Source organism: Capricornis sumatraensis, chromosome 9 (genome assembly GCF_032405125.1).
Source record: "Capricornis sumatraensis isolate serow.1 chromosome 9, serow.2, whole genome shotgun sequence".
NCBI classification, from domain to species: Eukaryota; Metazoa; Chordata; class Mammalia; order Artiodactyla; family Bovidae; genus Capricornis; species Capricornis sumatraensis.
In genome coordinates, this window is record NC_091077.1 from 68,350,500 (window position 1) to 68,378,344 (window position 27,845).

At 40.3% G+C, this 27,845-nt stretch overlaps 1 protein-coding gene across 1 annotated transcript in view; it reads left to right on the forward strand.

The window, feature by feature from the left end:
* The window catches only part of ITK (IL2 inducible T cell kinase), a 61,380-nt gene extending 34,151 nt beyond the window's left edge, over positions 1-27,229 (forward strand). Inside the window, exons 7-17 of the mRNA XM_068980207.1 lie at positions 3,630-3,695; positions 7,635-7,689; positions 16,289-16,371; positions 18,339-18,472; positions 18,856-18,930; positions 20,539-20,710; positions 21,066-21,282; positions 22,205-22,269; positions 22,360-22,478; positions 25,690-25,847; positions 27,158-27,229. Of these exons, the coding sequence (XP_068836308.1) occupies positions 3,630-3,695; positions 7,635-7,689; positions 16,289-16,371; positions 18,339-18,472; positions 18,856-18,930; positions 20,539-20,710; positions 21,066-21,282; positions 22,205-22,269; positions 22,360-22,478; positions 25,690-25,847; positions 27,158-27,229 (1,216 nt within the window). The remainder of the gene's footprint in view (positions 1-3,629; positions 3,696-7,634; positions 7,690-16,288; positions 16,372-18,338; positions 18,473-18,855; positions 18,931-20,538; positions 20,711-21,065; positions 21,283-22,204; positions 22,270-22,359; positions 22,479-25,689; positions 25,848-27,157) is intronic.
* Positions 27,230-27,845: the final 616 nt, after the last annotated feature.

The window sequence follows — 27,845 nt, forward strand, 5'->3', positions numbered from 1 at the left end:
GCTGAAGGTGTTTATCCCATTGTGAGGGTCTTATTGTTGGTGGAAGCAAAAGGCATGTACAGATGGTGCAGATGGGTGGTTACATTAAGAAGCATCAGGGACAAAGTACTAAACATTTAGTTAAGCCAAGAGCAGTGAACTAGCCATCCACATGATTCATGGAGAAAATAAAGTTGTACAAATACAATTTACCCTCAATGGGACTTTTGAATGAAAAAAAAATCTTATGACCCCTTATCTGAACTGAACTACAAGAAAATTACTGTTACTGACCTTTAGAATGCTCTGGGATATATGTGAGTTTCATACCAGTGGTTAGTTTAAAGTTATCAGATTTATACTGCTTTATAAGGCTGTACATTTTCCTTTAAAGATCAGAGATATTTACCTATGTCCCAGAATATTCTCCAGAATCACCTCCAGAAGATGATTTCAATAACTGCATAAATCCAACATAAAAATGTACCAGAATTTAGCAAATTTCCTTCTTGGGTGCTTAGGCTGTTTCTAATATTTTGAAAATTTTAACAATGCTACAATTAACATCTTTAAATATTAAGGTTTAAAAGTTTTCAAAGTATGAGATTATTATTAATTTTAACATAGTTATTAAAAGAAAATGAAAACACTCCATTAGTGCAATATCTGGATAGACAATGTCGATGTTTTATATTACAAAAACTAACAACAGAGAGAAACATACATAAAAATAAGCCACCCTCCATTTGTCTAAACATCAGTTCTAAAAGTATTCATTGTTAAGTTACTTGTGCATCCTAGGCAAAAGAGTTAGACATATAGAAATGCACCCTATTTTTCATTTGCATTAAGGTGATTCATTCTGATCTTCACCTTGCTTTTAACTTTTAATGATATATCTTAAAGATATTTTCATATCAGTGCATACAAATCTACCTTATTTTTTAAGTAAACATATAGTTTTAGAATGTATGCTTGCATTATAAATATTTAAACAATATTTTATAGTGGGACATTTAGTTTCCAGGTTCCTTTCTTTGTTGTTTCAAACAAGGCTGCAATGAAGATCTTGAATTGCCCATGCTCATATAACTTAGAAATCTTTTGAAATACATATACTTTTGAAAAAATATTTTTTTCTTTGGGAAAAAATACATAACTCATTTCTAACTATGGAACTGGTGAGTCAGATTATGTGACATCTTAATTTTAAAAGATAAATACCTCAAAAAGCTTGCCAAATTTTACATTTCCCCACCAACAGGATATTGGAGTGCCAACACTGAAGTGAAAGTGTTAGTTGCTCAATCGTGTCCGACTCTTTGTGACGCCATGGACTGCAGCCCACTAGGCCCCTCTGTCCATAGAATTCTCCAAGCAAGAATACTGGAGAGGGTAGCCATTGCCTTCTCCAGGGGATCTTCTGGACCCAGGAATCAAACCTGGGTCTCCCACATTGCAGGCAGATTCTTTTATATCTAAACCACCAGCAAAGCCCAACATTGGGTATCATTAAACTTTAAAAAGGGGGGGGGGGGCAAAAAAATAAAATAAAATAAAAAGGGGGGCCAATCTGATGAGTAGAAAAAGAAGTACACAAACATTTTTAGGGTAAAGACTTTACTTTTTACATATATCATTACTTACATTTTCAAGGCACCTTCTCTTTAGGTAGCCTTATCAATTCCATTGCAAGGGAAGTAAAGGAGGGTTAGATCAAAAACTGTGGTCTCAGAGGTAGTGTCACTTGCTTGCTGAGAACAGACCCAAAAGCCCCCTCACCTGGAACCTTCCTCTTTAGTTAACTCGGGGAAACAAACAAGACCAGTCACATCACCTTCTCTTTGCCTTTTACGGGGAGCCTCATTTCAGAAATAGGTTCAAGACTGCCTGGCTCCACAAATGCCAGAGGAACTTACTAAGAAATTCATCCCTTCAACCAACTGACATTTCTTTAGTACAACTTATGTGCCAGGAAATTTCTTCTCCTAGGTTTCACTTCCCCAAATGACAGTTTACCCTTTATTCAATGGCCCGTGGAAGGGCTCAGCTCTGTACTTCAAAGGGCATCACAGAAGACACCCCAGAGGCCAATCAGGGTTTATGGGAATTTCCCTAGTGTGCTTTGTAATAGTGTGGTACAGTGGAAAGTACACAAGATGCGGACACAGAAGACTCAGACTTGAGTATCAGCTGCTTTTGTTATACAGGGCCTTTGGAAAAGTCACTTACCTTCTGTGAATCTATTTCCTTACCTGTAAAATGCAGATGATAATATCAGCTTTCCATCTCAGAGTGTTGAGAAAATCATTGAGATAAAGAAAGTGAAAGGACTTTGTAAACTCTATATCCACACATGAGAACTATCATCATTTTGTAGATAATCCAGTTTTGGTTAGGATATTAAAACTGTCATTTTATATGGAAGCAAAATAGTATTTGACCTAGTAATATAATTGTAAACATATGGTGTGGCAAAAACAGACATAATTAAAAGGAAATCCAAAAGAAAGAGATAAAAGACAGCATATCTGAGAACAAGTTGACTCCTATCTGTTGGAATTGACTACCTTGAGTGCTGACTTAAGGAGGATTCTGAGGCTGGATGTTCAGTTCTCCAGAGGAAGCATAATACCATGACTGACTAGCCATGGGTATGAGATACAAGATATCCTGTATTTGACATCACCATTCTTCATTTCTTCACTCCTCCAAACAATTCTGTGAAATAGATTACACATTTCCCATTAAACAGAAATCACTAGATTGAAAAAGATTCAAACTCTTAATGGAGTAAAGAGCAGGGAGTTATGAGACATCTTTTCACAGAATGCACAGTCTGGTGGGATTTTATGTGTAAACTAGTTTAGGTCCTTCATTTTACAGGTACAGAATCAGAGGCCTAGAAAGTGGAGACACTGCTTTCACCTTGTAGTATTGAATGTGACAGTGACTGAGACAGTGTTTTGAAAAGCACCTGCACAAGGGTAAAGGATGTTCTTACCAGTCTCTTGATCCATATGTCTTTGTTTATACACAATTTATCCCTGCTCAAAAGAAACTCCTCACCCCAAATCCAGCATAGTTTTATTTTGTTTTTCTCATGTTTTATCATTTATGTTTGAAGGAGCACAAATAAAAAATATTAGGGAGGCCTTGAATTAAAAGTTTACATGGTTGACTGACAGTATCTTTTGGGACCTGTGGTTGGAAAGTAATTCTTTATATTTTACTTATTTTGGTTTCCTAACTATAAAATGCTAGCACTAAAGTGGAAAAATACTGATTATAACACACACACACACATACACACAGATGTTTCCTATTAGAAAACAAAGACTGAACATTGATATTTTTTCCAATAAAGGAAATTTTCACAATGAAGAGATTAGCAAGCAGAGCTAATAAAGTAAAGTAACTATTTCTTATTTATCATGGCTCAAATTTTAGTAATAAGATCTATATAGCCTTTAACAGATAGCAAGTTGTTATTTTTAGTAATTTTTTATTTGAATATTTTAAAATGTCTTATCCTGAACGCTAAACAAGACTTCTTCATCTTTAAATGACATCTAGTTGATTAAATCTATGAAATGGAGATGTAAAAATTAGTTTTATATTAATATAAACACTAATTTCCCTTTAAACAGGCATGAAGGATATGTTCCAAGCAGTTATCTGGTGGAAAAGTCTCCAAATAACCTGGAAACCTATGAGTAAGATTTTTTTTTTTTCAAAAATTGGTGCTAATTGGTCTTCTTAGATTAGGAGTGAATCATTGGTTAATTATTAAAATACCAGGCATTTTCTCTTCTTGACTTGCTTCCATACTCAGAACCCTAAATAAGCAGCTGGGGGCACTTTAAATAGGAGAAGGGGAAGGAAATGTGTTCTCATCTCCCCTTTTACCAAACTAATGTTTTCAGATGTCTGCACACATTGTAGTCAAAGGAAAAGTTTCTCCTGGAAATTCCAGGAATATTGATCTTACACTATGAACATTGGATCTAATACAGACTGATTTAAAATATGGTTTAATTAAATAATTCCAATACCAGCAGACAAACAGATAGGTATTAAATATCTGCTTAGTTTGTGTTGTTTGTTTCAGATTTATTTAAAAGGAGAGGTCACAAACAGTTTTAGTGAAATTATTCAATGTTTAATAAAATCCAAATGTAGAGAACAACATACTTACCATGTGCATATATTTACCAGCTCAGTTGCTATAAGGCCCAGAAGCAATAATACTAGAGTCTCAATGTGCACACTCAGGTTCTGGTTTTTAAATAACACTTCCCACTAAAAACAACTAGGACTTCCTGAAGAAATGGCTTGGAGACTCGGAGTTAGGGCAAGGAAAGAACAAAGACGGAATTGGAACATTTTGATGCACCAAAAAATTAAAGAAGCACCCCCTAATTTTTTGTTGTTAAGTAAGGTGAACATATTGAGTGAGCACAGAAGTCTGATTAAAAATGCCTCTTCTGACAAAATCCGGATAATCTGAGTATCAAAATAAATAATTACAGTAATGAACTACTGTCACTGAATAAAAGAAGAATCCATCATAAATAAATACTTTGATAACTAAATAAATAAAGGGACAAGAAGACAAAAACTCCTTGTCACCGTAAAATGCCAAATAATGAATGCAGAAGGAATTTTAAAGTGAAAAACCATCTTTTTATAGCTTGAAGTACCAACTGATTCAGGCAAGAATCATCAATGAAAGTTACAAGTAGGTGGTAAAAGTTTGATATTTATGTAGTTTCAAAGTATCTTCCTATAAATCACTTACTAAAAAGAGGAAATAGCTGGCAGACCCCATCTTAACTAAACAATCCAAGTTCACATCAATAAGGGGGCAGGCAGACATCGTGCAGCTCCTGACGTGATACACTGAGGACACAGCATCACTTCGGTGATATTCCCACCCAAACATGTGTAAACCTGAATTAGCCATGAAGATGTAACAGACAAATCCAAACTGAGGCATAGTCTACAAAATAACTGCCCTGGGCTCTTCAAAAATGTTAATATTATCAAAGACATGAAAGACTAAGAAATTGGTTCACATTAAAGGAAACGGAAGAGATGTAGTAACTAAATGCACCAATAATCCTGGGTCAATCTTGAACCATAAAAAGCAAACCAAAAAAATAGTAAGACAAAGCATATTATTGGGATAACCGATGAAATCTGAATAAAGTCTAAAATCAGATGACAGCATTGTGTCAGTGTTAAATTTCATGATTTTGGTAATTGTACTATGGTTATATAAGTGTATATTTTATTTCTTAGAAATGCATACTGAAGTACCTATTAAAATAATGTTCCAGTTTGGACACACTGCAGTTTGAAGAACTCAATTTTAGAAGATAGAGGGGTGAGAGTAGTTAAAGAATATTAATTATTTTGGTCCATTTCATTTCTCCTTCAAACTTATATGTATTTCATTTTTTATGTTGAGACATAGATAAGAAAAGAAGGAGCCATGTGAGAACATGCACATGACAAATAATGCCGTGATTATGTTCCTTAGGAGTTAACAGATTGTAAGAACTGTATCTGGCAGGTATAACTCCTGAAAGATGTGAAGCTGGGGGCTACAGCATAGCAAACTAGGCTTTTCGGGGGGGAGACAGGGAGCCTTTAATGCTTTTTCCTTAAGTCCTTGGTACATGATAGTTACAGGCTCTATATGGTGATAAGAGCATGGGTTCTGGAGCCCCACTGCCTGGGTTCACATGCTGGCTACTCCAAACCAGTTCACCGACCTGAGGCAAGTCTCATAACCTCCTGATAACACTTCCTACACTGATAGATGAGCTCTACATTAGCTAATTATTCTTTGCAGTCCTGAAGTTCTCATCAGGATACAGCTGGAGCTATCCCCAAGCAAACTTTGATGGAGTTCACTCCGACTCAATTGGACATGAGTTTGAGCAAGCTCTGAGAGTTGGTGATGGACAGGGAGGCCTGACGTGCTGCTGTCCATGGGGTCGCAAAGAGTCAGACATGACTGAGCAGCTGAACTGAACTGAACTGAACTAGTCAGAGATGTGATTTCAGCCTAGTTAACAGCCAATGCAAAAGAGAGTAATCACATTCTATCATGTATACTATCATGTAAGAGTTCAATCGCCAGTCTATGTCTGACGCAGGATACAGCATGCTTGGGGCTGGTGCATGGGGATGACCCACAGAGATGTTATGGGGAGGGAGGTGGGAGGGGGGTTCATGTTTGGGAACACACGTAAGAATTAAAGATTTTAAAATTAAATAAAAAAATAAGTAAAAAAAAAAAGAGAGAGAGAGAGTAATCAGGGCATACCCAGGAGGCCAACGTTCATACTGAGGCTGTTTTAATGGAAACTTTATAAAAAGTCAGTTAGTGTCTTTTATAAACCTGTATAATACTAGCTTAGACTCATCAGTCATGAAACTTCCAAAGATGATACCATATTGCATTTATCTGTTACATGTTATCTGTTGTTGCTTGCTTGAGTACAATGTTTCACACTTTATGTTGATGAACCCAAACTACAAAAATAACATTGAATCCATAATATACTTAGATTTGCTTTTCCCCACTGTCCAAATCATTCCATCACAGTGCATTGGTTCATAAAACTGGCTGACATGAATTATTTCATGGTAAGATCTATTCTTTGGTAGCAATAAATCTAAAAGTTATCTTTCTTTTCTTTTTTTCCCCATTTATATATTTAATCTATTATTCAAATTGCTCATAGAAAATTTGATTTTAAAACTTCTTCGGAGAAGAGATGAGCCACTTATCCTGAGAAAATTAGCCTGAAATCTTAAGAAATTAAAACAGTTGTATGATAAAATCAGAAACACAAAATTAAACAATATTGTGTTATAACATGAACCCCGTGACACATTTTCCTTTTAAACTAAATTTGAAGTTCAATATCAGGTCAGTTCATTTTGTAAAAGTAGAAAATATGTTAATATTTACCTTATTTTTAGCAGAGTACATCCATTAAAATTTTTTGGTTTATTCAACAAATAAATCTGGCACTCATTTCACAAGGAATGTAGCAATACCTAAGGTTTTTCTATATTTGCATTTTTTACAAATATAAACTAGCCTTGTGGGACACTGTCAATGTTATTTGTTCAGGAGCTTTTCTGCAGCTAGGAAAAATATACTTATTTTGCAGAAGATCTTGAAAATCAGTCTTACAGAAGAAAATGCTGCAATCATTTTAAAAGGATATTTGCTACACTTTCAAATTTATATTCAACTTTTATAGCTGTCCTAGCATCATTCTACTTATAACCATCCACTGAGTTACAAAACAGAGCAGAAGATAAATATTTTCAAAAATTTTAATAAGGAGAATTTCCAACATGCACAAAAGTGGAGAGAAAAATATAATGAAACTTCATGTACTCAAAGCCCCCCAGCTTCAACAATTATCAACATTTTACTACTTCTGATTCATTTGTTCCCTTCCAGTTAAACATTGTATTACCTGGAAATAGTTTGTGCTTTTGCCTTTGAGTTTGAAAGCATTGGTAGAAACAAAAAGAACAAAAAATTCTCTAGTATTAATTATCTTTCATAAGTAAAGAATAAAATTTTTAAATCTCATTTTTCTATGACTTTTTCCTGATTTCAGGTGGTACAATAAGAATATCAGCCGAGACAAAGCTGAAAAACTTCTTTTGGATACAGTAAGTCTCTTTAACCTATCTTTCGGCTTCAAATAAAATGAATCATACTACTTTTTTTCAGCCAGGCTGTGGTTTGTGCTAACGCAGTGAGTTGATGTGTTGGATTAAGGTGATGTTCATGTCTGGTACAAGTATAAAAGTGTTTTGGAGTTTACAGGCTTAGCATACATCAGTCTAAGAAACCTGGAGAGGATCAAAGGCCTTGGTATTAACATGTGAACATGGCCACCGCTTCAGGAGGCGGTCTTTCCCGCCATGATGGCTGGCCCTGGAGAGCTTGGGGCTGGTCTTCCCTGCCTGCCTCTCTGGTTAGGTCAGGGATGGCTGTGATTCAGATTCCTCCTGGCTGAGCTGTGTGTGGAACTAGAGGAAATACAGCACTTGTTTTTAACTCATTTTTCAAACAGTTGTTCTTCTCCAGAGCCATATAGTGTGAGGACCAGGACTGATCTCACCCAGGGGTGTCAGGATTGAGGGAGAGAGGGAAGTGAGGAAAGAAGGCATGGTGTGGTGGGGAAAGTCCTGGCCCCCGCTCTGGCTCCAACTCAGTGTGTGACTTTGGGGACATCTCTTCTTCCTTCTGGACCTCAGTTTCTCAATGACTTCAAGGGAGGCATTGGGCTAAATCAGAGATGACAACTACCTAGGCTCTACTGCTACTCTCTAGTCTTGGTCCTGTGGCCGACCCCGTTGATCAGAGCTCAACGGGATCAGGCTTTGGGATCCTTCTCAAAACAGCACTCAAGGAAGCTGCCATCAATTGACTGGCATGCAAGGGAACCCCACTCTTCCTGGATCAGAAGATCATTTGTTACTCTACAGCTGTGCCTCTCAAAGTATCTGTGGTAATGGATTACTTTCTGTGGTTGGTTTTTAATTTCCATTTGTCACAGACTTATGTAAATTCAATAAAAAATGAATTCATAGGGGAAAAAAAGCAAAAATAAGAAGCAAAGACATAAAAAATAATGCAAGTCCAATTTTTTATTAGTATTAGGTCTCTATAAAAAGATTCCTCTTTTTTTGTCTGGTGGTGGAGCAGTAACAGTTTGCCAACTGGCACCCATCCACAGACCACACTTAGAGTAGCCCTGAAAATTGCACATTGGGGCTCTTGCAGAGAAACCAAATGCATGGAGGTACTGAGAGAAAGCTTTCTATAGAGAAATCAATGTATCAGCTTATTTGCTCAGAGCAGTGGTTCACAAGCCTCTCTGCACATTAAAATCACCTGGGAAACATTTTAGAAATACCAATGACAAGGTCCTACCTCAGACTCATTAAATCATAATCTCTAGTGGATAGGGTACAGGCATTAGTAGTCCAGAGAAAAATATCTCTGAGTGAGTCTAAATTCAGATGATGTTAATAATCCAGGCTCAACACAGCCTCACCAGTGAGACCAGTAAACAGTAGGTAAGGGCTGATGGAGGCATTAGTCTCCCTATGCTGAAATGTCAACCGTGTTCCTGCCATTTCACCAGATATTATTTTCCAGTTATAGTTTGAAGGTATTTCGTATCTTTAAGATTCTTAAACTGCAAACCTCTCTTGGATGGAATGAAGCTGGAGTGACCAATGTATCCTGGTTTGCCTGGAACAGTTTGTTTAAAACTGAGTCTGATAGTCCCAGAACCACCCCCACCACCAACCTCAGTCCCAGAAAAACCAGGACAGTTGATCACTCCAACAGGCAACCATTACCAGTTTGGACAGTGACTAGGGGTGAACTTAGGAAAGGGGACCTGGGAAGATTTCAGGTAGAGAATGAAAGGCCATGATGAGAAGGTGGAAGGATGATGAATACTGTCAAAAAATAATCTAAAGGTATAGAGTTGATTATTAATGTACTATTTACTTTTGCACAAGGGAAACTTGAAATGATAATAAATTCATTCGATCAAAGGCAAAAATAAAATTTCTGTATGAGGAAATTGGGAAGGGAGGAGAGCCCACAGTTGTATTTGAAGCAGCAAACTTCTTCTCCCTTGATTCAGTTGCCAGGAGGCAGGCAAAGAGGACAAGTTCAGTTGTTTGTGTGTTTACCAGTGACAGGTGTATAGCAGGCAGTCTGTATGATGCTGGCCGTCTCAATTAGCACCTGTCATGATTATGACATGTCTGTGCCACTTCCTTTATTAGGATTTCTCAGTATAAACTCACATACCTTACCATTTTGCTGAGCATAGAACTAAGCACATAAAGATACTTGAGACAGGATCTTTGACCTCAATAGGGACTCTCATAGACACTATCGGGAAACAAGAAAAACTCTGAAGAAAGAGAGAAGAATCTAAGATAAACTGAGCATATATAGGAGGCTTTCAGTACTCTCAGAATTTTGAGAAGATTCTAGAAGGAATTAGAAAGATTTCATGGAGTAAGAGGAATTAAGGTGAGTCATTACTAGGCTCTGGTTTCCCCTTGGTTCCACCCCAACTTAGCACTTAATTATTCCCTATGGTTCCCAATAGAGACTACATTAGAATCACTAGGGAATTTTTAAAAATAAAGATTCCCAGGCCCCAGCCCAGACCTACAGAATCAGACTCTCCAGGGTTAGCTTCTGGAAACCTGTATTTTTTCAATCACCTTGTGATATATATGCGGCCTACTCAGCACCTATGTTGTTGGATAATATAATAAATTGTTAAAATAACCAATAAGATCCTATAATAAGAGTTATACTGAATTTAAACAAGTACAGTTTTGTTATTTTTAATCACACACTGGTTAATGAAGTATGCCCATAGGGCATCTAAAAAAGCTCACAGCAATGATTAGCAAAAGATGATTTCTATTTTACAGCAGTTCTTTGGAGGCACTTAAGTACATTCTGCTTGCTAGAGCAGTTGAAACATCCTTCCTTATTAATATTCTAAACTACTTCACCAAATCCTCTTTGTTTCCTTGGGTCATATACAGGCAAACTTCAGTGGGTCCCTGTATTGTACGATGTTTAAAATATCAACAGAACTTTTTCAGGGGTATATTTAGTGTCTCCTTTTCTAACAATTATAGAACCCTTAAAAGATAGATTGGTTCACTTTCATTTACCAAAAATTGATTTATTTCACTTTTATTAACTAAATCTCTCAAGGTACTGTCCCAAACATATTTCACCATTAGAATATAAATACTTTATCTTGTTCTTGCTTTACACAGGACCCCAGAACTGTACCTATGACATAGTAGTTGCTTATTGTATATTTGTTGAGTGAATGAATACAGCAAATGCTTAAGAAGTGTTTTTGAAATTAACAACTATATTTTGGGAGAAGCTGGCCAGTCATGAGCATTGTTTGGAGCTTTTAAAAAATACAAATTCTAGGATGTCAGCCCTCACCAGTCAGAACCTTGGAAATTGGTACTCAGGTGATTCTGGGACTTAGCCAAATTTCAGAACCACAGAAAACAACTCTCAGTGTGTATTATCAGTTCTGCAGATAGCACCTCCTCTAAGAACGTCCTCATGCTTTCCCTCTCACAAACTGTGGAATGTGGTTTTTCCCCACCTTTGAACTCTTATGTTGCAATGTCATGACATCTCCAGTAGCTCTCTTTTCACTCAGCCATGGACCTCAGCAGTCTGTCTTCTGTGTAACCCATTTAGGTAGAGGGCGAATTCCTTGCAAGCAGGTACTTGATACCTTACAGTATGGCACATATTGAGTGACCTGAATTTGGGGCAGGAGTGTTTTCTAAGACATTGTTAATGATATTTCCATGGTTCTAAGGTGTCACTAGTTAAAAATCCAATATTGAGTCCATAGAAGAATTGTTTTAAGGGAAGAAATGAACCACCTCCGAAACGAAGAGTAGTTATATGTCAGAGACACTCAAATTATAATGCAGCATAACAAAGATATGTTATCAGTCTATATTTTTCATAATAACCTACCCTGTGTGTCAAGACTATCTTCTGTAAGGTCCCCTTCAAATCATATGGACAGAAAGAAAGAAGGACAGTCACAGTCAACATATCTCAGAAGAAAGCAGACAATGGTATTAATACTTCTAATGGATGGCATACCATGGCATGTGATAACGGCTGATGATAGTCCTAATAGTCCTTGCTCTGGTATTATACTCCAAGAACTGTTCTATGCACTTTAATTCTCCCAACCATCTTGCAAAAGTCATTTTACGACAGAAAACTGAAGCCCATACATTGAATCGGGAAGCATCTGTAATTCACAGAATTATAAATTGTTAGAGCTAGAATTCCTTTTAAAGAATATCTGATCCATCCCCTTTGTGCTACAGGGGAGTAAACTGGGCCAAATTTAGACAGTAAATTAGTGTCTGTCTGGACTAGGGCAGGGATGCTTCTTCATACACACACACACACACACACACACACACACACACACACACACATACACACACATAGTTAATAAGGGAATATATGAGTTAAGGTCTATTTTCCCATCTGCACATTTCCCATCCTTGACATGTTTTTTTTTCTATTGTTGCATCTTTATTTTTCTAGATAAAATAGTAAAAGATGACCTGAGACCTTGACTATATCCCATAGGAACAAGCCCACTCCCCAACCCACTCTGGCTACACTGCACAGATCAGTGCCCCATGCATAGCAGTGATAGGAGCAAAGACCCTTTAGACTTCCCTGTTCTTGGTGGTTGTAACTTCCTCTGAGCCCCTTACAGGAAGTAGGTGATAATGTACATGCCGGATGCCTCATTTTCCCCACACCCGGGACTGCCTCAGCCCCAAACCAGAGTTTCCTGTTACCAGAGCTGAATGCCACCCAGAGCAACTACGATGGAGGAAGAGCTCTGCCAGCCTCCTGTCCTTGGCAGAGCTGACTGCAAACCTTACTTCTCTTTTGTCTGATGTCTATGGATCAGTTTACTCTTATCAGTTAAACCCCTCTCTCATCACAAATTTATAAAAAATAATAATGGTTTCTTTTAAAGAATAACAATAACAAAAAAAAATCTTAATTAAATAGAAGAGATATTCCCTCTCCTTTCTTCACAGATAGCTGATAAACTTCAGGCCTTTTTGGTCTTTGTTTCTTCCCTTTAAAATACGTTACAAATGCAGGTAATGTCTGCTTTGGCTAAAGCTTGATTTCTTCCTGCCCTGAATTTGATCCATCACATTTCAATGAGGCAAGAGCAAAAGCTTCAGTATTTAGCGAAAGGGGAAAACTTTTGAAGACAACTGATGCTATGTAATATATGGATGAATATTATAAACATGACATTGAGTTCGAGAAGGAAAAGGCAACCCACTTCAGTATTCTTGCCTGGAGAATCCTGTGGACAGAGAAGCCTGGTGGGCTGCTGTCCATGGGGTCACAGAGAGTCGGACACGACTGAAATGACTTAGCATCCATGCATGCATTGGAGCAGGAAATGGCAACCCACTCCAGTGTTCTTGCCTGGAGAATCCCGGGGATTAGGGAGCCTGGTGGGCTGCCGTCTACGGGGTCGTACAGAGTTGGACAGGACTGAAGCGACGCAGCAGCAGCAGCAGAAGAAGAAGAAGCCAGACACAGATTCACTATTCACAATATCAAAGGTTAAAACAGCCCAAATGCTCAGCAACTGATGCACAGATAAACAAAATGTGGTGTTATCCATACAAAAGAATATTATGTAACCATAAAAAAGAATGAGATATTGGTATATGTTAAAAGTTGATGAACCTTATAAACAATATGCTAAGAGTAAGAATCCAGTCAAAAGAAACCACATATTATACAATTTCATTTATATGGAATTTCTAAACTAGGCAAATCTATAAATAAGGCAAATTAATGTGCTGGGGTGCAAATGATACTGAGGTGTCTTTCGGGAGAGATTAAAATATTCTAAAGTTAGATCATGGTGATGGTGGCATAACTCTTTGATTTTTATAAAAATCATTGAATTGTACGCTTAAACAAGGATCATTTCATTGTATCTAAATTCAAAAGCTATTTTAAAATCTAATGAATTAATCTGGGATTTTTTTTTTTTTGGTGTCATATAGCTCAGCTTTACTTCAGAAATTGAATTCACTACTGATCCCAACGTGGGGGAGGTCAAGTTTTTTAAAAGAATGATTTGCAAGCAAGTTAAAGGGTCTTTCCTATTGCACTGGATAAACAGTTTACATTCATATCTGAGAAAAAGAAACTAAGAATCTGGTTAGTTCTCCTCTGGCCTAACCATGTCCAAGGTCATGCACAGCACATTGTGGACAATGTGGAAGGCTACAAGGGGTGTATAGGGTTACGCTATTGGTCCAGAAAGATTTACAACTCATTTTCTTACATTTTAAAAAAATTCATGAAGTACAGAATCATTAAAGTAAATTCTGTGTGTACAAAGACAGAATACTAGTACTGTCCTCAAATACTATGACATCTCATAAAAAGAAATGTAGTAGCTTTCTATATTTTCATCAATTCTTCCCCTGCTTTTAGGTAACATAGGGCAGCCCTACCTCACAACCTTGAGAAAGGAAGGTCAAGGGTAAAACTGAGACCTGAAGAGTCAGGTGTCAGCTTCAAATTTCTTTCTTTTTCTAGTTTTAGTGAGATAATAATTGACAAATGACATAAGTTGAAGGTATACAACTTAATGATTTGATTTATATATAATATTGCAAAATGATTAGTACAATAAGTGTAGTTAACATTAATCTCCACACATAGCTACATTTTTTTTCTTGTGATGAGAATGTTTAAGGTCTTAAACAACTTTCAAATATACAATGCAGTATTGTTAACTACAGTCACCATATTGTACATGATGTCCCCCAAATTTCTATTATAACTAGAAGTTTGTACGTTTTGACCACTTTCATCCAACTCCCCTACCTTCCACCACCCTCAAATTTCAAAATAGACTCTTGAAACTCCCAGCAGAGAGAAGAAGAGTTTGGGGAAACTCAGAGAGTTTATGGGGTAAAACTCTAGGTTTGATGATGTAAGGGCCAACTGTCCCCTCCACATGCCCCTCTGCAGGTTCAGGGCCAAGTCAAAGGAAGTAGGTTAAATTTCTGTGTGAGGATGAGCTTTCCAACTATGAGTGCTCTTTCAAAAGACAGAGACTACTCATCAGGATGGTTAAAGTAAGAAATGCATATTTGGTTGAGTCAGTAGAGACCAAATCTGAATGTCCATAAACCTTTTAAAAGTTCAAGCCCCAGGGTCCCAGTCCTGGAGATTCTAGGTGTGTAGGTATCAAGGGGAGCATGGTCAACTGCTTGTGGTCATTATTTTTCTTTGTCTTGTTTTGTGCTTTAGATTCTTCACTTGATTTTGTGATCATCAATAAAGTTTGGGGCACAGGGGGATAGGCCAGATCAGTGATTTTCAACCAAGGGTGACTTTGTCCTCAAGGAAACATGTGACAGTGTCTGGCATCCAGTTGATAGAGGCCAGGGATGCTGCTATACATCTATAATGCACAGGACAGTCCCCTCAACAAAGAAATACTAGGCCCCAAATGTCCATAGTACTGAGGCTGGGATAATTTTGGGGTAGGAAACCTTTCTGGGATCTTCTCTAATCCTGAGATTATAGGATTCAAACAATTAGTATAACAACCCATGTGTATTATTTTTATGTGTAGATGACTCACCTTTGGGATTAGGGCCTAATATTGTTCAAATTGTACATACTTTGCTCCATGTATGTCAAGCGTATGCCTGCCTCACAAGGCTTCTGTCTCTCTCTGGCCTTCACTTACGGCCCTCACTATGTCTAAGTTAAGTGAACCACCCCCAGAAATAAGTTTTGCAAATGTCACAGCACAGATTGACAGCTGGATAGGAACAGAGCGTCAGACACAAAGTACTCAAAATCAGAGTTAAGATTTTTAAAGGTTCTACCAGGATGGAATAAACTGGTGTCTCCATTTGTTTGTACTTATTTCATCAGCACTGGCAAAACTGTCAGTGGGGTAGAAGGCATATTTTGGAGAATTCCCCCTTCTCTGCACTTCCCTCTTGCAACCACCAGTTTCATGTTCTTTCTCCTTTTGCCCTGCAGCAAAATCAGCACTTGAAAAAGGGTCTACAATATATATTTCCACTAAGGAACTGATGGATCTTCCTAGACAGAAATTTTGTGCCCTTGTGGGGAATGGACAGGTGGCTTCTAACATTTGTTGAATGGAGGCACCATGGACTAGTAGAATGAGCAAGGGTTTTGCTCACCCACCACATTCAAGGTTCAAACTCCAGGTCTGCCCCCTACATTTGTAGGTCATGAGAAAATCACTTCAGCTCTGCAGCACTCAGCATCTTCATCAGGAAATTGAGGATAACAACATCTAATTTGCAATGTTGTGGTCAGGGTTAAATAATATCTGTAATGAGCCCCAGGAAGGCAGAATTTGTGTCTGTTTGCCTCTGTTTACTGTTTCTGTCATCACTAGAATAGTCTTGGACCCACAGTAGGAGCTCAAAAAATGTCTCATGAATGAATATGTGAAATGGTAGCCATTACTGCTGAGAGGCTGCTTTGTGCCAAGCTGGCCTATGGTATTTCCTCCTTTCAAGGGCAAGAAAGTGGAGCTAGATACACAAGCCTGATTTCCTGGGATCACTGATTTTTCATCCTTGTTAACCATTCCAGGGCAAAGAAGGAGCCTTTATGGTGCGAGATTCCAGGACTCCAGGGACGTACACCGTGTCTGTTTTCACCAAGGCCATCGTGAGGTATGGTGCTAACTCAGCTAAGTGGGGAGAGATGGTACTGAGGTGATCACCAAGCCACACACAGCAATGTCAGAGAGTGGATGAGGTAGAGGGGTCCTTAGAAATAGTGCATTGTCCCTGATCCCTCTGAGAAAACCAAGGCCAGGGAGATTAACGACATAACTGAACTCACTTAACTGGAAAATGACAGAGCTGGGCCTGGATGCCAGGTTCTTGCCCCAGTTAGCATCCTTGAGTGCAGAGCTCTAATGAAATAAAATAGCTAGTCCTGTATTTAATACAAGTTTATAATTTAATCCAAAGAATAACAAAAAAGATACTTTACAAGCAAGAAAAAATGAATTCTAGTTCTGGCTCTGCTGATAAAACTTCCCCCCATTTATTGAGTTCTTACTATGTGAAAGAACCTTATAGGTCATTTCCAACCATAATAAGCCCCAAAGGCAGGTACTACTATGCTCCTTTCACACAGAGCTGATGGCCCCTTCTGAGGCAACACCAGAGGTCAAGCTGCCCTCATGTTCCAGCTGGCTGACTGCAAGACCCTCACTGCTGGTCTATGTTCCTCAGACCACAGTCTCCTCTGTAAAACTGTATAGAAGCCTAGCCAGGTCACAAATTCTTTTCTATCTAGAAAGTCAGTAAGAACTAAGCAGTGTGGCAATGACCAAAGTCCAGTAAGAGGAAAGTAATTTTTAAGGTGTCCTCAGGGAACAAACACTTTGGAGAAGGAAATGGCAACCCACTCCAATATTCTTGCCTGGGAAATCCTACGGACAGAGGAGCCTGCAGGCTATAGACCGTGGGGTTCCAGAGTCGGACATGATTGAGCATCACGCACAATGCAGGGAATACTTGCTGGAGGATGAAGGACCTCAGCAAGACTTGAAGCAAGAGCAGGGTGTAGCCAGGTGGTGAAGAGGAAGAAGGGTCTGTCCAAGGTTGAGAAAGAAGGCAATGCCCATCTCCAAGGGGCCGTGCCTCTGCCATAGCTGGGGGACCAGGGACTCCAAAAGGATGATGGGAGAAGAATGAGAAATAAAGTCTGTGTTGGGAGTCCCTCAGCCCACCCCAGATTCGGCGATTCATTAGGAAGGCTCAGGACTCAGGACAGGGTGGTACTCAAGGCGAAGACTTTTTACAGTGAAAGCATACAAAGCAAAAGCAGCACAAGGGGAAGGCACGTGGGGCAAAACCCAAAGAGAGCCAGATGCACGCTTTCAAGAGCCCTCTCCTAGTGGGCTACACAGGATGTGCCTAAATCCTCCAGCGACAAGTGCCATAACAGGGTGAAATGGTGTCACCAGGGAAGCTCTCAAGAGACTCAGCACCCAAAGCTTTCACTGGTGGCTGGTCATGTAGGTACCCTCTGCCTGGCACGTAGCAAAATTCCAGACTCCCAGAAGAAAAGCAAACGTTGAGCGTAAACCTCATTGTTTATGTAAACAATTTAGGCACATCCTTACCAGTGAGAGAATGGTGGAAGCCCTTTTGAAACCCAAGTTCTCGGAAGCCAACCTGGCAAGCAGATCTTTTATGAACGGCAGTCAAGGCAGCTATGTTAACTCTGCTAGGCAGTCAAATAAGTACAAAGGGGCTGAGATACTTTCTGAACATATGCTGATGATTAGTTAAATCCACACAGCAGAGAAGGCAAACATGCCATCCCATGGGGGATGGATACAAGATCATGGGGGATGGATACAAGACCTTCCCCTATTTTCTGTTTTGAGGAGAAACATCACCAGTCCATCATGGGACCAATCATAACGGTCCAGACACACCCTCAGAATCTTCCTTCATACACCACTCAGGGCCAACCTGTCAAGACTGACATAAAAGTTAAAAGATATCTGCCATGCTTGTGAGAGGGTAAAAAGCAAAGCTACTAGGATACTGCTACCAACAGATGTTTCTGTGTCCAAACATTGCTTCTTAGTAATCACTGCATGTCTCATTTGTTTCAGTGAGCACAACCCCTGTATAAAGCATTATCACATCAAAGAAACAAATGACAACCCCAAGCGATATTACGTGGCTGAAAAGTATGTGTTTGATTCCATCCCTCTCCTCATCAATTATCACCAGCACAACGGAGGAGGTGAGTTCTCAGGACAAGGCCAGAGGGGGGCCCTTGCAGGGGAACATGGAGAAAAGTGACAAACACCCATCATTCCAGACAAACCAACTATAAATAGTAATGATTTATGCCAATACCAAAGGATGCCAAATATTTGATTACATACTTTCCATTAGCAAATTTTGCTGCTGGAATCATGAGATTTCACCAACCACCTACCCACCTGAGATATTACAGGTCCTCTCAGGGAAAGTGTAATATCAGTGATTGTGGCTTTGGAATTTTTTTTCCAGAATAAAAATAGCTCTTGCATTGGATTATACTTTTTTCTTCCTGATGATTTGACTCAGATGGTTGCTTCAGTAAAGCTCTAACAACTGCCTTTCACTTTTTAATCAACCCAGGCCTGGTCACTAGACTCCGGTATCCAGTTTGCTCCTGGAGGCAGAAAGCCCCAGTCACCGCAGGGCTGAGATATGGTAAGAGTGCATTTGGGAATGGTATTCATTCGCACTAACTCACACCCCTAAAGGTCTGGGGCAAATTGTGAGTGGACTTCCCCAGACTTAAAATGATCATTAAACAAGTACATTATATATCTGGAGATGGTATACACAAATGAACATTTACAATGTGTGTAAGATAGATAGATAGACAGATGCACATTTATCTAGGTCATATCAATGAAGTGTTCACTGACCACCTGCTCTGTACAGAGCATTCCACTCAGTGCTGTGAGAAACCAATGCTACACCACTGTGTTTCTGCCTATCTTCTAGAACTTCTGTATCATCTGGTTTATTGGCTATCAGTCCCTTGCAGGTGCTATAAGCTAGCAGCATCCAGAAGTGTGTGTCCGCATAGCACTGTGTTAAAATTTTTTGAATGCTTTTAGACAGGGCATACATCTCCAGGGCCATGGACCTTACTTTTCCTTCCTTCCCTATGAAACCACTTCACCTCCTTGTACTTTCTGCCTGGAACCTGAAGGCATTTGGGGATGCAAACATACCCTGATCCAAACTGTGCTGGCCGAGGAGAAGGCTGATGTAACTTTCATGTTGTAACTTTTATGTTGGTGGTCCCCAAACTTCGGTGGGCATTCAAGTTATCTAGGATGCTTATGAAAAGTATTGACTCCCGGCCCCAACCCAGCACTTACCAAAACGCAATCCCTGACAGTTGGGTCCTGGAGCTGCATTTTCAGCAAGTGCCCTGGGTGATTCTGACACCAGGGGTTAGAGGGTGATACTTTGAGAAATGTCGCCGTGGGCTCCTCGTCTGTAACCAGCGCCATGTCTGCACACTGTGGGTGCTTGGTACTGCTTCCTGTTGAGTCTCTGCCTCAGAGAGGTAGAAACCGAACTGTTTATGGTACTAGACCAAGCGCCAGGAGAGGATAGTGCCCCTCAGCCTCCTGACAAAAACAAAGTAACTCCAATACCTTGTAGAATCCTAATGTGTTGATGCTGAGTGGAAGCCCAGAGAGCATTCTATGAACCCATTCATTTCTGTCAGCATGGAGGTTGAGACTCAGATCCCTTTTATTCATTTACTGAGCATTTGTTGTGAGCCTGCCTTGTGCTAGACCGTGTGCTGGCCTGCACCTCGGTACCACTCCACCTGGAATCCACAGCCTTACTTCCGCTAAGGCCTAACAAGTGCTGTCTACAAAATGGATGCTCTTGATGGATAAATGCATGAATGAATGACCAATTCAAATAAAACTTGCTCTACATGAAAAATGACAAGAACAATTTTCGATTAGGTATAGGAAATGATTGGGACCTTAGAACCCTTTCATTGACTTTAATATCTCAACTAATGCCATCCTCCTTCCTCTTTCCATGTGACTGTCCCCACACACATTTTTTCATGGTTTTCAGTGCATATTCTATGTTATTATTTGGGAAAGAAGATAATTTTACCTATCTATAGTTCTAAGTATGAGGGCTTATACCATTGCCATCTTTGAGCTACCTTAACGATAGTCTAACATTCTAGATAGAGCAGTATAGTTCCCTGGTAGTCCTATACCTCATATCTACTGCTTGCCAACTCTGGAAAACCCTGTCTTTCTGTTGCAGGGAAATGGGTGATTGATCCCGCAGAGCTCACTTTTGTGCAGGAGATTGGCAGTGGGCAGTTTGGGCTGGTGCATCTTGGCTACTGGCTCAACAAGGACAAGGTGGCCATCAAAACCATTCAAGAAGGGGCCATGTCAGAAGAGGACTTCATTGAGGAGGCTGAAGTCATGATGTGAGTGGCCACACAGAGAGCACTGTGACCTTGAAATACCATTCTAATGTCGTCTTATGCCACCTCCCTGCCCAAGTCCAGCGATGGCTTCCTATGGCATGGAGAATAACACCAAGCTCCTCACTGTGGTCTAGAAGGCCTGCCATGGTCTGGCCCTGCCCACTCCTTAACTTCATCTCCTACCCATCTCTCCTCTGGTTGCATGCATGCCAGTCACACTGACCTTTGTTGTCCTCACACACACCAGCTGAGTCTGTGCCATTCTTCAGCTCAATGAGACATTTTTGTTTGAGGGAGGGAGTGTATTTTGGGAAACTGAATTTAGACCATCTCAACTCTTGCCATTGTTCTCCAGGAAACTCTCTCACCCCAAACTAGTCCAGCTCTATGGAGTATGCCTGGAACAGGCCCCCATCTGCCTGGTGTTTGAGTTCATGGAACACGGCTGCCTGTCAGATTACCTGCGTAGCCAGAGGGGGCTCTTTGCCGCGGAGACCCTGCTGGGCATGTGTCTGGACGTATGTGAGGGCATGGCCTACCTGGAAGAGGCGTGTGTCATCCACAGAGACTTGGTAAGAGGATGCAGGGCAAAACCCTACAAGTCCAGGGTAAAGGGGCATGTCCCACTGAAATGCAGAACTGCCAAGACTGGGAACGCATGAATCAATAAAAAGGCACAAGCTTTCTTCCTTCCCATTGCAACTTCTTCCTTCCTCCACCCACTGTGGGAGATCCTCATGGGACTCAGTTCTGAGCTCTATTCCCAGCCCCACCTCTAACTTCCACTCTCTGAGTTGGAGTTTACATTCTTCCAAAATGAAGCTAACAGTGCCTCCTCCTTAACCTTTCTATGTCTCCACATCCTCTTGGTAAAATGAGAGAAGTTGACAAGTACATGCTTTCTTAAAATGTTATCCAAGGATCTATCAGGATCACATTGGGGTGATCCTAGAACCAACCTCAGAATTTCTGGTGGTTGAGGCTCAGGAATATTCATTTTAACATGTCCACCCCATGGAATTTGCAGGCACATTAGAATTTAAGACTCACTGGATCTTTTATCAGTAAGGGATCTTCAAATCCAAGACTCTGTGATGTGAGTTAGGGACCATGTCATCTCACCATTGAGGAATAGTTTTAAGAGAATTAGCAACCTCAATACATTCTCACTTTAGTCAAATGGATGACAGCTTCTCCATACCATCCCTAAGATTAACATCAGGTTGCACTGGAGCTTATAATTGGTTACACAACACCATGGATTTCTTTTTTGATTAGGATCCCAGGAATGAAGATGAAAGATGAGATTTACTCACCCTGATAAAAAGACCTTACGCATTCAGTTTCCATCACGCACTAGTGATGCTTAATTAACATTTGTGAAGCTCCTTATTGCTCCCATATAAGCAAAGCACTGTGATTATAGGAGACTCCTTAATTACTGATTACTCACCAAGTTTTCTTTTCCCTTTTGTTTGCCTCTCTCTGCTCCAGGCTGCCCGGAATTGTTTAGTTGGGGAAAACCAAGTCATCAAGGTGTCCGACTTTGGGATGACAAGGTAACATGGGGATATGGTACCAGCAAAGTCTCAGGAATGGAACGCAGGCCCCCAGGACACTCGGACCATCTCTCTCCTCTCTCTTCCCAGGTTCGTCCTTGATGACCAATACACCAGTTCCACAGGCACCAAATTCCCAGTGAAGTGGGCATCCCCAGAAGTCTTCTCCTTCAGTCGCTACAGCAGCAAGTCAGATGTGTGGTCATTTGGTAAGTATCATTCTGGCCCCACACCCACACAACCTGGGACTGTGTGCCAGCTGTTTCATTTGTCCAATTGCTGGGATGTTGAGGGCATCCCAGTGAGAGTCTGCAGACTCATTATTGTATTTATTCTTGGTTATTTTTGAAATGGGGTAAAAATAAAAATGAAAACAGGATACTGATGACAGCTGCTGTGAGATCAAGAGATGGAGGAGTCAGAAGATTAGAATATGAGTCCCTGGAGGGCAGGAACCATGTTTTTTTGCAACATCATGTTTATTCCCACATTTAACCCTCAGTAAGTTTATTTCCCTTTCATTCAACAATGATTTTTTGAGCATCTACTACATGCCAGGGGCTAATTTGGGTGCTCACAAAGGATTGTGACATAGGATAGAAAAGACTCCTGTTCTCTTGGAGCCAAATTTTAAGGTGAAATAACAGTCATGTAAACAAGCTAGTAAATATGTGTGTAAAGTCAAGTCAGGGAGTAGTAAGCAAGTGCTATGTAAAAAACAGAGCAGTAATGGGGCGAAGAGAGACTATAATGGAGGGAGGATCTGTACTAAATAGCAGGATCCATCCAGGAAGGCCTCTCCAAGATTCTCTGTGACTGTTGAGCAGAGAGCTGAATGATGAGAGGAAGATGTCTCCATTTGAAGATCCAGGAAACAGTGTCCCTAACAAAGGCAGCAGCAAGTGCCAAAGTTTGGTGTGTCCAAAGAAAAGGGAGTACTGACTTAGCAGGAGAAATATAGGCCATGAAATTGGTTGGCCATGGTAAAGAATTCGATTTTTCATAAGTGCAAATGGGCATGAATGAAAGAATGAATGATGCCCGTGTGACAAGAAGCACTAAATGTTCTTGCTGGAAGTGTCATGTCTTTGTAAATCATAGCCTGTGCATATTAAAGTGTGCACAAAACTGTACTGGACAACCTCTTTGATCTGGAGTGTAAGAAGGATTCTACTTTGGACAGGAATGGTTTGGAGTTTGATGTTGTCATTCTGTATGAAGGGAAGATTTGCCAAGAATATTGACTAGTAGTAGAAACCAGGGAGAAGACTAAATCCCTTAGGAAAAGAACTAATTAGTCTTCTTCAGTACTTTGGAATATCCATTTCCAACAGCCAAGTGGTATGTTTATTTTGAGTCCTTCTAAATTGTTCCTTGGACCTCTCAGGTTCAGTGGTAAAGAATATACCTGTCAACACAGAAGACCAAGGTTTGAGCCCTGGGTCAGTAAGATCTCCTGGAGAAGGGAATGGCAACCCACTGCAGTATTCTTGCCTGGGAAATCCCATGGACAGAGGAGCCTGGCAGGATACAGTCCAGGGTCACAAAAGAGACAGATACGACTTAGCTACGAAACCACAACAACAACAAAAATTGTTCCTTAAAGTAGTTCCTCTGTTCAACAGGCCTAGTTATGACTTTGATAATCAAACTGAAGGTACAGAATGAACTCAGAAGAAATAAAACTGCACTAGAGCAACCTCAGATCCTCTTTCCCCCAGTGCATACAACTAGGAAGGGTGTGGCCACTCTCCCTGGGTACAGCTGGTTATGTTGCACCAAGCCAGTTGTTCCATAAAGAAACGTTTGCAGCCATGGCCACTTTGTCACACTGACCCACTGACTTGGAATGGTGTTTATTCTGCCACAGGTTGTCAGCCTAGGACTTTGCTGCTGCATTTTATAATTAGAGGATTGAGCTTAGAGTCTGTCCCTTCCTAGGATGTGTCATCTGAAGTGTCCAAAGATGAGATTGACTGATGGAAGCAGAGTAGGAAGGGTGAGAAAACTGGGGTGACAACCCTGAGAAACAGAAATGTGGACGGAGGAGAGCTCGCTGCCTGCCTCAAGGCCATTGGCCTTTGTCACACATTTTAAGGCTTTTGCCCTAATGAACTACACTATTTTAAAAAAGTCAACTATCCTCTTTGGGGCCATACTTAGTGCATTACAAGGTTTGCATAAAAGCAATTGTTTTCCAGCCAGCTTTGAGCAGCAAACCCCCATTTTCCAAAGAAATCTCACTAGAAATCCTGGCATCTTGGAGTGTTAAATAGCCTTATTTACTGAACCTCCCCAAACTCCTGAGGCACTTCTGAGGCTCCCTCAGAAATTCTCATCCAGTCGTCAGGACTGGGCCCCAGGATCTGCCACTGGAACAAATTTCTGACATGATTTTTCAAGACTTCGGATGCTTGAGGGATCATATTTTGAATCAAATGGAAGAATCAAAATTCTTCCCTTGAGTTCTCTGGACTGTTTTGAAAACTACTGGATTAGGTGACCTGCAAGCTCTGTTCCCACTCTGACATCCGATGAATAGATTTAAGTACATAGTAAAGTTGGGTGTAATTTCTACTGAAGGCAGAAAAGGAAAAGTGATTACGTCAGAGGTCAAAAATAGACATCTTGAAGAGTTTTGCTCAGTTAACACAGTATTTTTTTAATCAAATTGAGTTTATATTTTAAAACTACCAATTTATGATTTATCTTTTAAAGTAAATCAGAAAAATGTGGCAATCCTGAACCCCCATTCCCAACTGCCCTACTCTTGTTGGAGCTAAATCACAGCTGTCCCTTTGGGGACAGAACTTTTAACTTCTGGTTTTCCACAGTCCTCACTAGTCCCTGTTAAGCAGACTTCATTTACTCCATCCATCTACATCATGTGTAGACATTTGAGCTTACATCCCCTGCAAGCTTTAGTTGTACCATTTGAGTTAGATATAACTAAGGGCTGAGCTTGAACATTCATTTGGGAAATCTCTGTTCTTCAGAAATAGTACAGCGCTATGGCAACCCATTCCAGTACTCTTGCCTGGAAAATCCCATGGATCGAGGAGCTGGTAGGCTGCAGTCCATGGGGTCGCGAAGAGTCAGACATGACTGAGCAACCTCACTTTCACTTTTCACTTTTTATGCATTGGAGAAGGAAATGGCAACCCTCTCCAGTGTTCTTGTCTGGAGAATCCCAGGTAATGGGGAGCCTGGTGGGCTGCCATCTCTGGGGTCGCACAGAGTCAGACACGACTGAAGTGACTTAGCAGCAGCAGCAGCAGTAAGGCTTAGGTGGTTTGACATTGCACTTTCTGGTGGTAGAGACTCAAATTTTAATTTCAAAGGGTCTGTGATTTCTAGATGTGAGTTTGTTATTATTTATGAACTTTTTCACTACCTGTTTTGATTCCCTATTTCTCATAGGTGTGCTGATGTGGGAAGTCTTCAGTGAAGGCAAAATCCCATACGAAAACCGAAGCAACTCAGAGGTGGTAGAAGACATCACCACTGGATTTCGGTTATACAAGCCCCGACTGGCCTCCCAGCATGTCTACCAGATCATGAATCATTGCTGGAAAGAGGTCAGTAAAGGAAGTGGTTCCCCCTTCTCCGTCCCCCACATTATAATCTGTAACTTCAGGGTCTGCCCCCATCCCCAAAGGAAGGAGCCCTCTCAGAGGATGAGGCAGTAGGGATGACAAAACAGATTAGCAAGAAAATGACGTTGAGCACCTATTACCTGAAGGAGTTCCCTATCTCTAGAAGAGCTGGCAGAGATCTTAAATATTATTTGATTTGCAATATAATGGTACAAGACATCAACATACTGCCAGAGAGGAAGAAGGGGTAGATTTGATTACATTTGTGTGGGCCTATTTCTGGGATCCTAACTCTACTCCATTTATCTGTCTATTCTTTCACCAACATCACAGCCTCTTGATTACTAAAGCTTTATAGTAAGTCTTAAAGTCGAGGAGTATCGGTCCTTTAACCTTGTTCACCTTGCTCAGTGTTGTGTTGGCTATTTTGAGTCTTTTACCTTTCCATATAAACCTTAGGGGTTTCCCTGGTGGCTCAGACAGTAAAGAATCCACCTGTAATGTGGGAGACCTGGATTCGATCCCTGGGGTGGGAAGATCCCCTGGAGGAGGGCCTGGCAACCCACTCCGTATTCTTACCTGAAGAATCCCCATGGACAGAGGAGCCCAGTGGGCTACAGTCCATGGGGTCCCAAAGAATTAGACATGACTGAGTAAGCACAGCACAGCACATAAACCTTAGAGTCATTTTGTCAGTATCTACAAAATAAGCTGCTTGGTTCTTACTGTGATTGTGTTGAATCTATAGATCAAGTTGAAAACAAATGTCATCTTAACAATATAAAGTCTTCCTATACACAAAGATGGAATATTTTCCCATTTACTTAGATCTTCTTTGATATCTTATTTTAGAATTTCATATTTTTCCTAGTATAGATCCTATACACATTTTATGAGATTTATACCCAAATATTTACTTTTTTGATGCTATTTAGCACTTATTTATGTTACATTTTATATATGACTTTATTTCATTCTCTCAACAATCTTATGAGATAGATAATATTATCATCCTCATTTTACAGATAAAAAACTGAGGTTCAGAGACGTTAAGTAACCTGTTCAAGGTCACATAGCTAAGTGGAAAAGCTGAAATTCAAAAGCAGGCCATATTTTGATTCCAAAATGCCTGCTGTTAACAACTAAGACACAATGCTGTCAAATAGAACATATACAGAAGCATATTTAAAAATCAGTAAAAAGTATTGCAGTTTAATTCTGGTTTGCTTTGGAATTAGCTATGACACACAAGTACAAGGAAATCACAGAGTAACCTTTCTTTCTCTTCCTAGAAACCAGAAGACCGGCCACCTTTCTCTAGACTCTTGAGTCAACTGGCTGAAATTGCAGAACTGGGGCTTTAAAAGAGACTCAGTGCTAGGCCACGGGCTACAGATCCTGAGTAGGGGAAGGAGGTCTTCCCTCCACAGAGCATTAAAAGCTGCCACCAGCCCAGCACTCCCCAGAGGTAACTGGCCTGTCGCGCCAGTCCCTAAGCTGCCACGGAGGCAGCCGCCTGCTAGAGGCTGGCGCCAGGCCACAGGCAGAAGGCTCAGCCACTGCACTGGGGGCGGGGCCAGAGCAGCAGTGATGTCCCTACCCTTCCTCCAGCCTCTTCTCCTGCGTAATGCACAAACCTCAATCAACAGCTTTAAGGCAACACTTCTTGCACTTCTTAGAGAAGGGAGAGATGGTGTAGGACCCTGGATTATTACCTTCATTATTATTTTAAACATGGACCTAAAGTTCATGGTCAAGGGATTCTTTATTTGACCCAGCAATACAGAATCCCAGAATATGGGACGAGATGATCAAGGAGCATGAAAATTTCTCAAGGAGAACTAATGAGTTAATTAAAGTCACAAAGAGTAAGCTCTGCCTCTGTGATGCTGTCAGCCACAGTTTCCTGCCTCAGAAGATGATGGAACAATTGCTTACCTCAGAGACCGGATATGCTGAGAAGCAGCTTTGTGAGGTTTT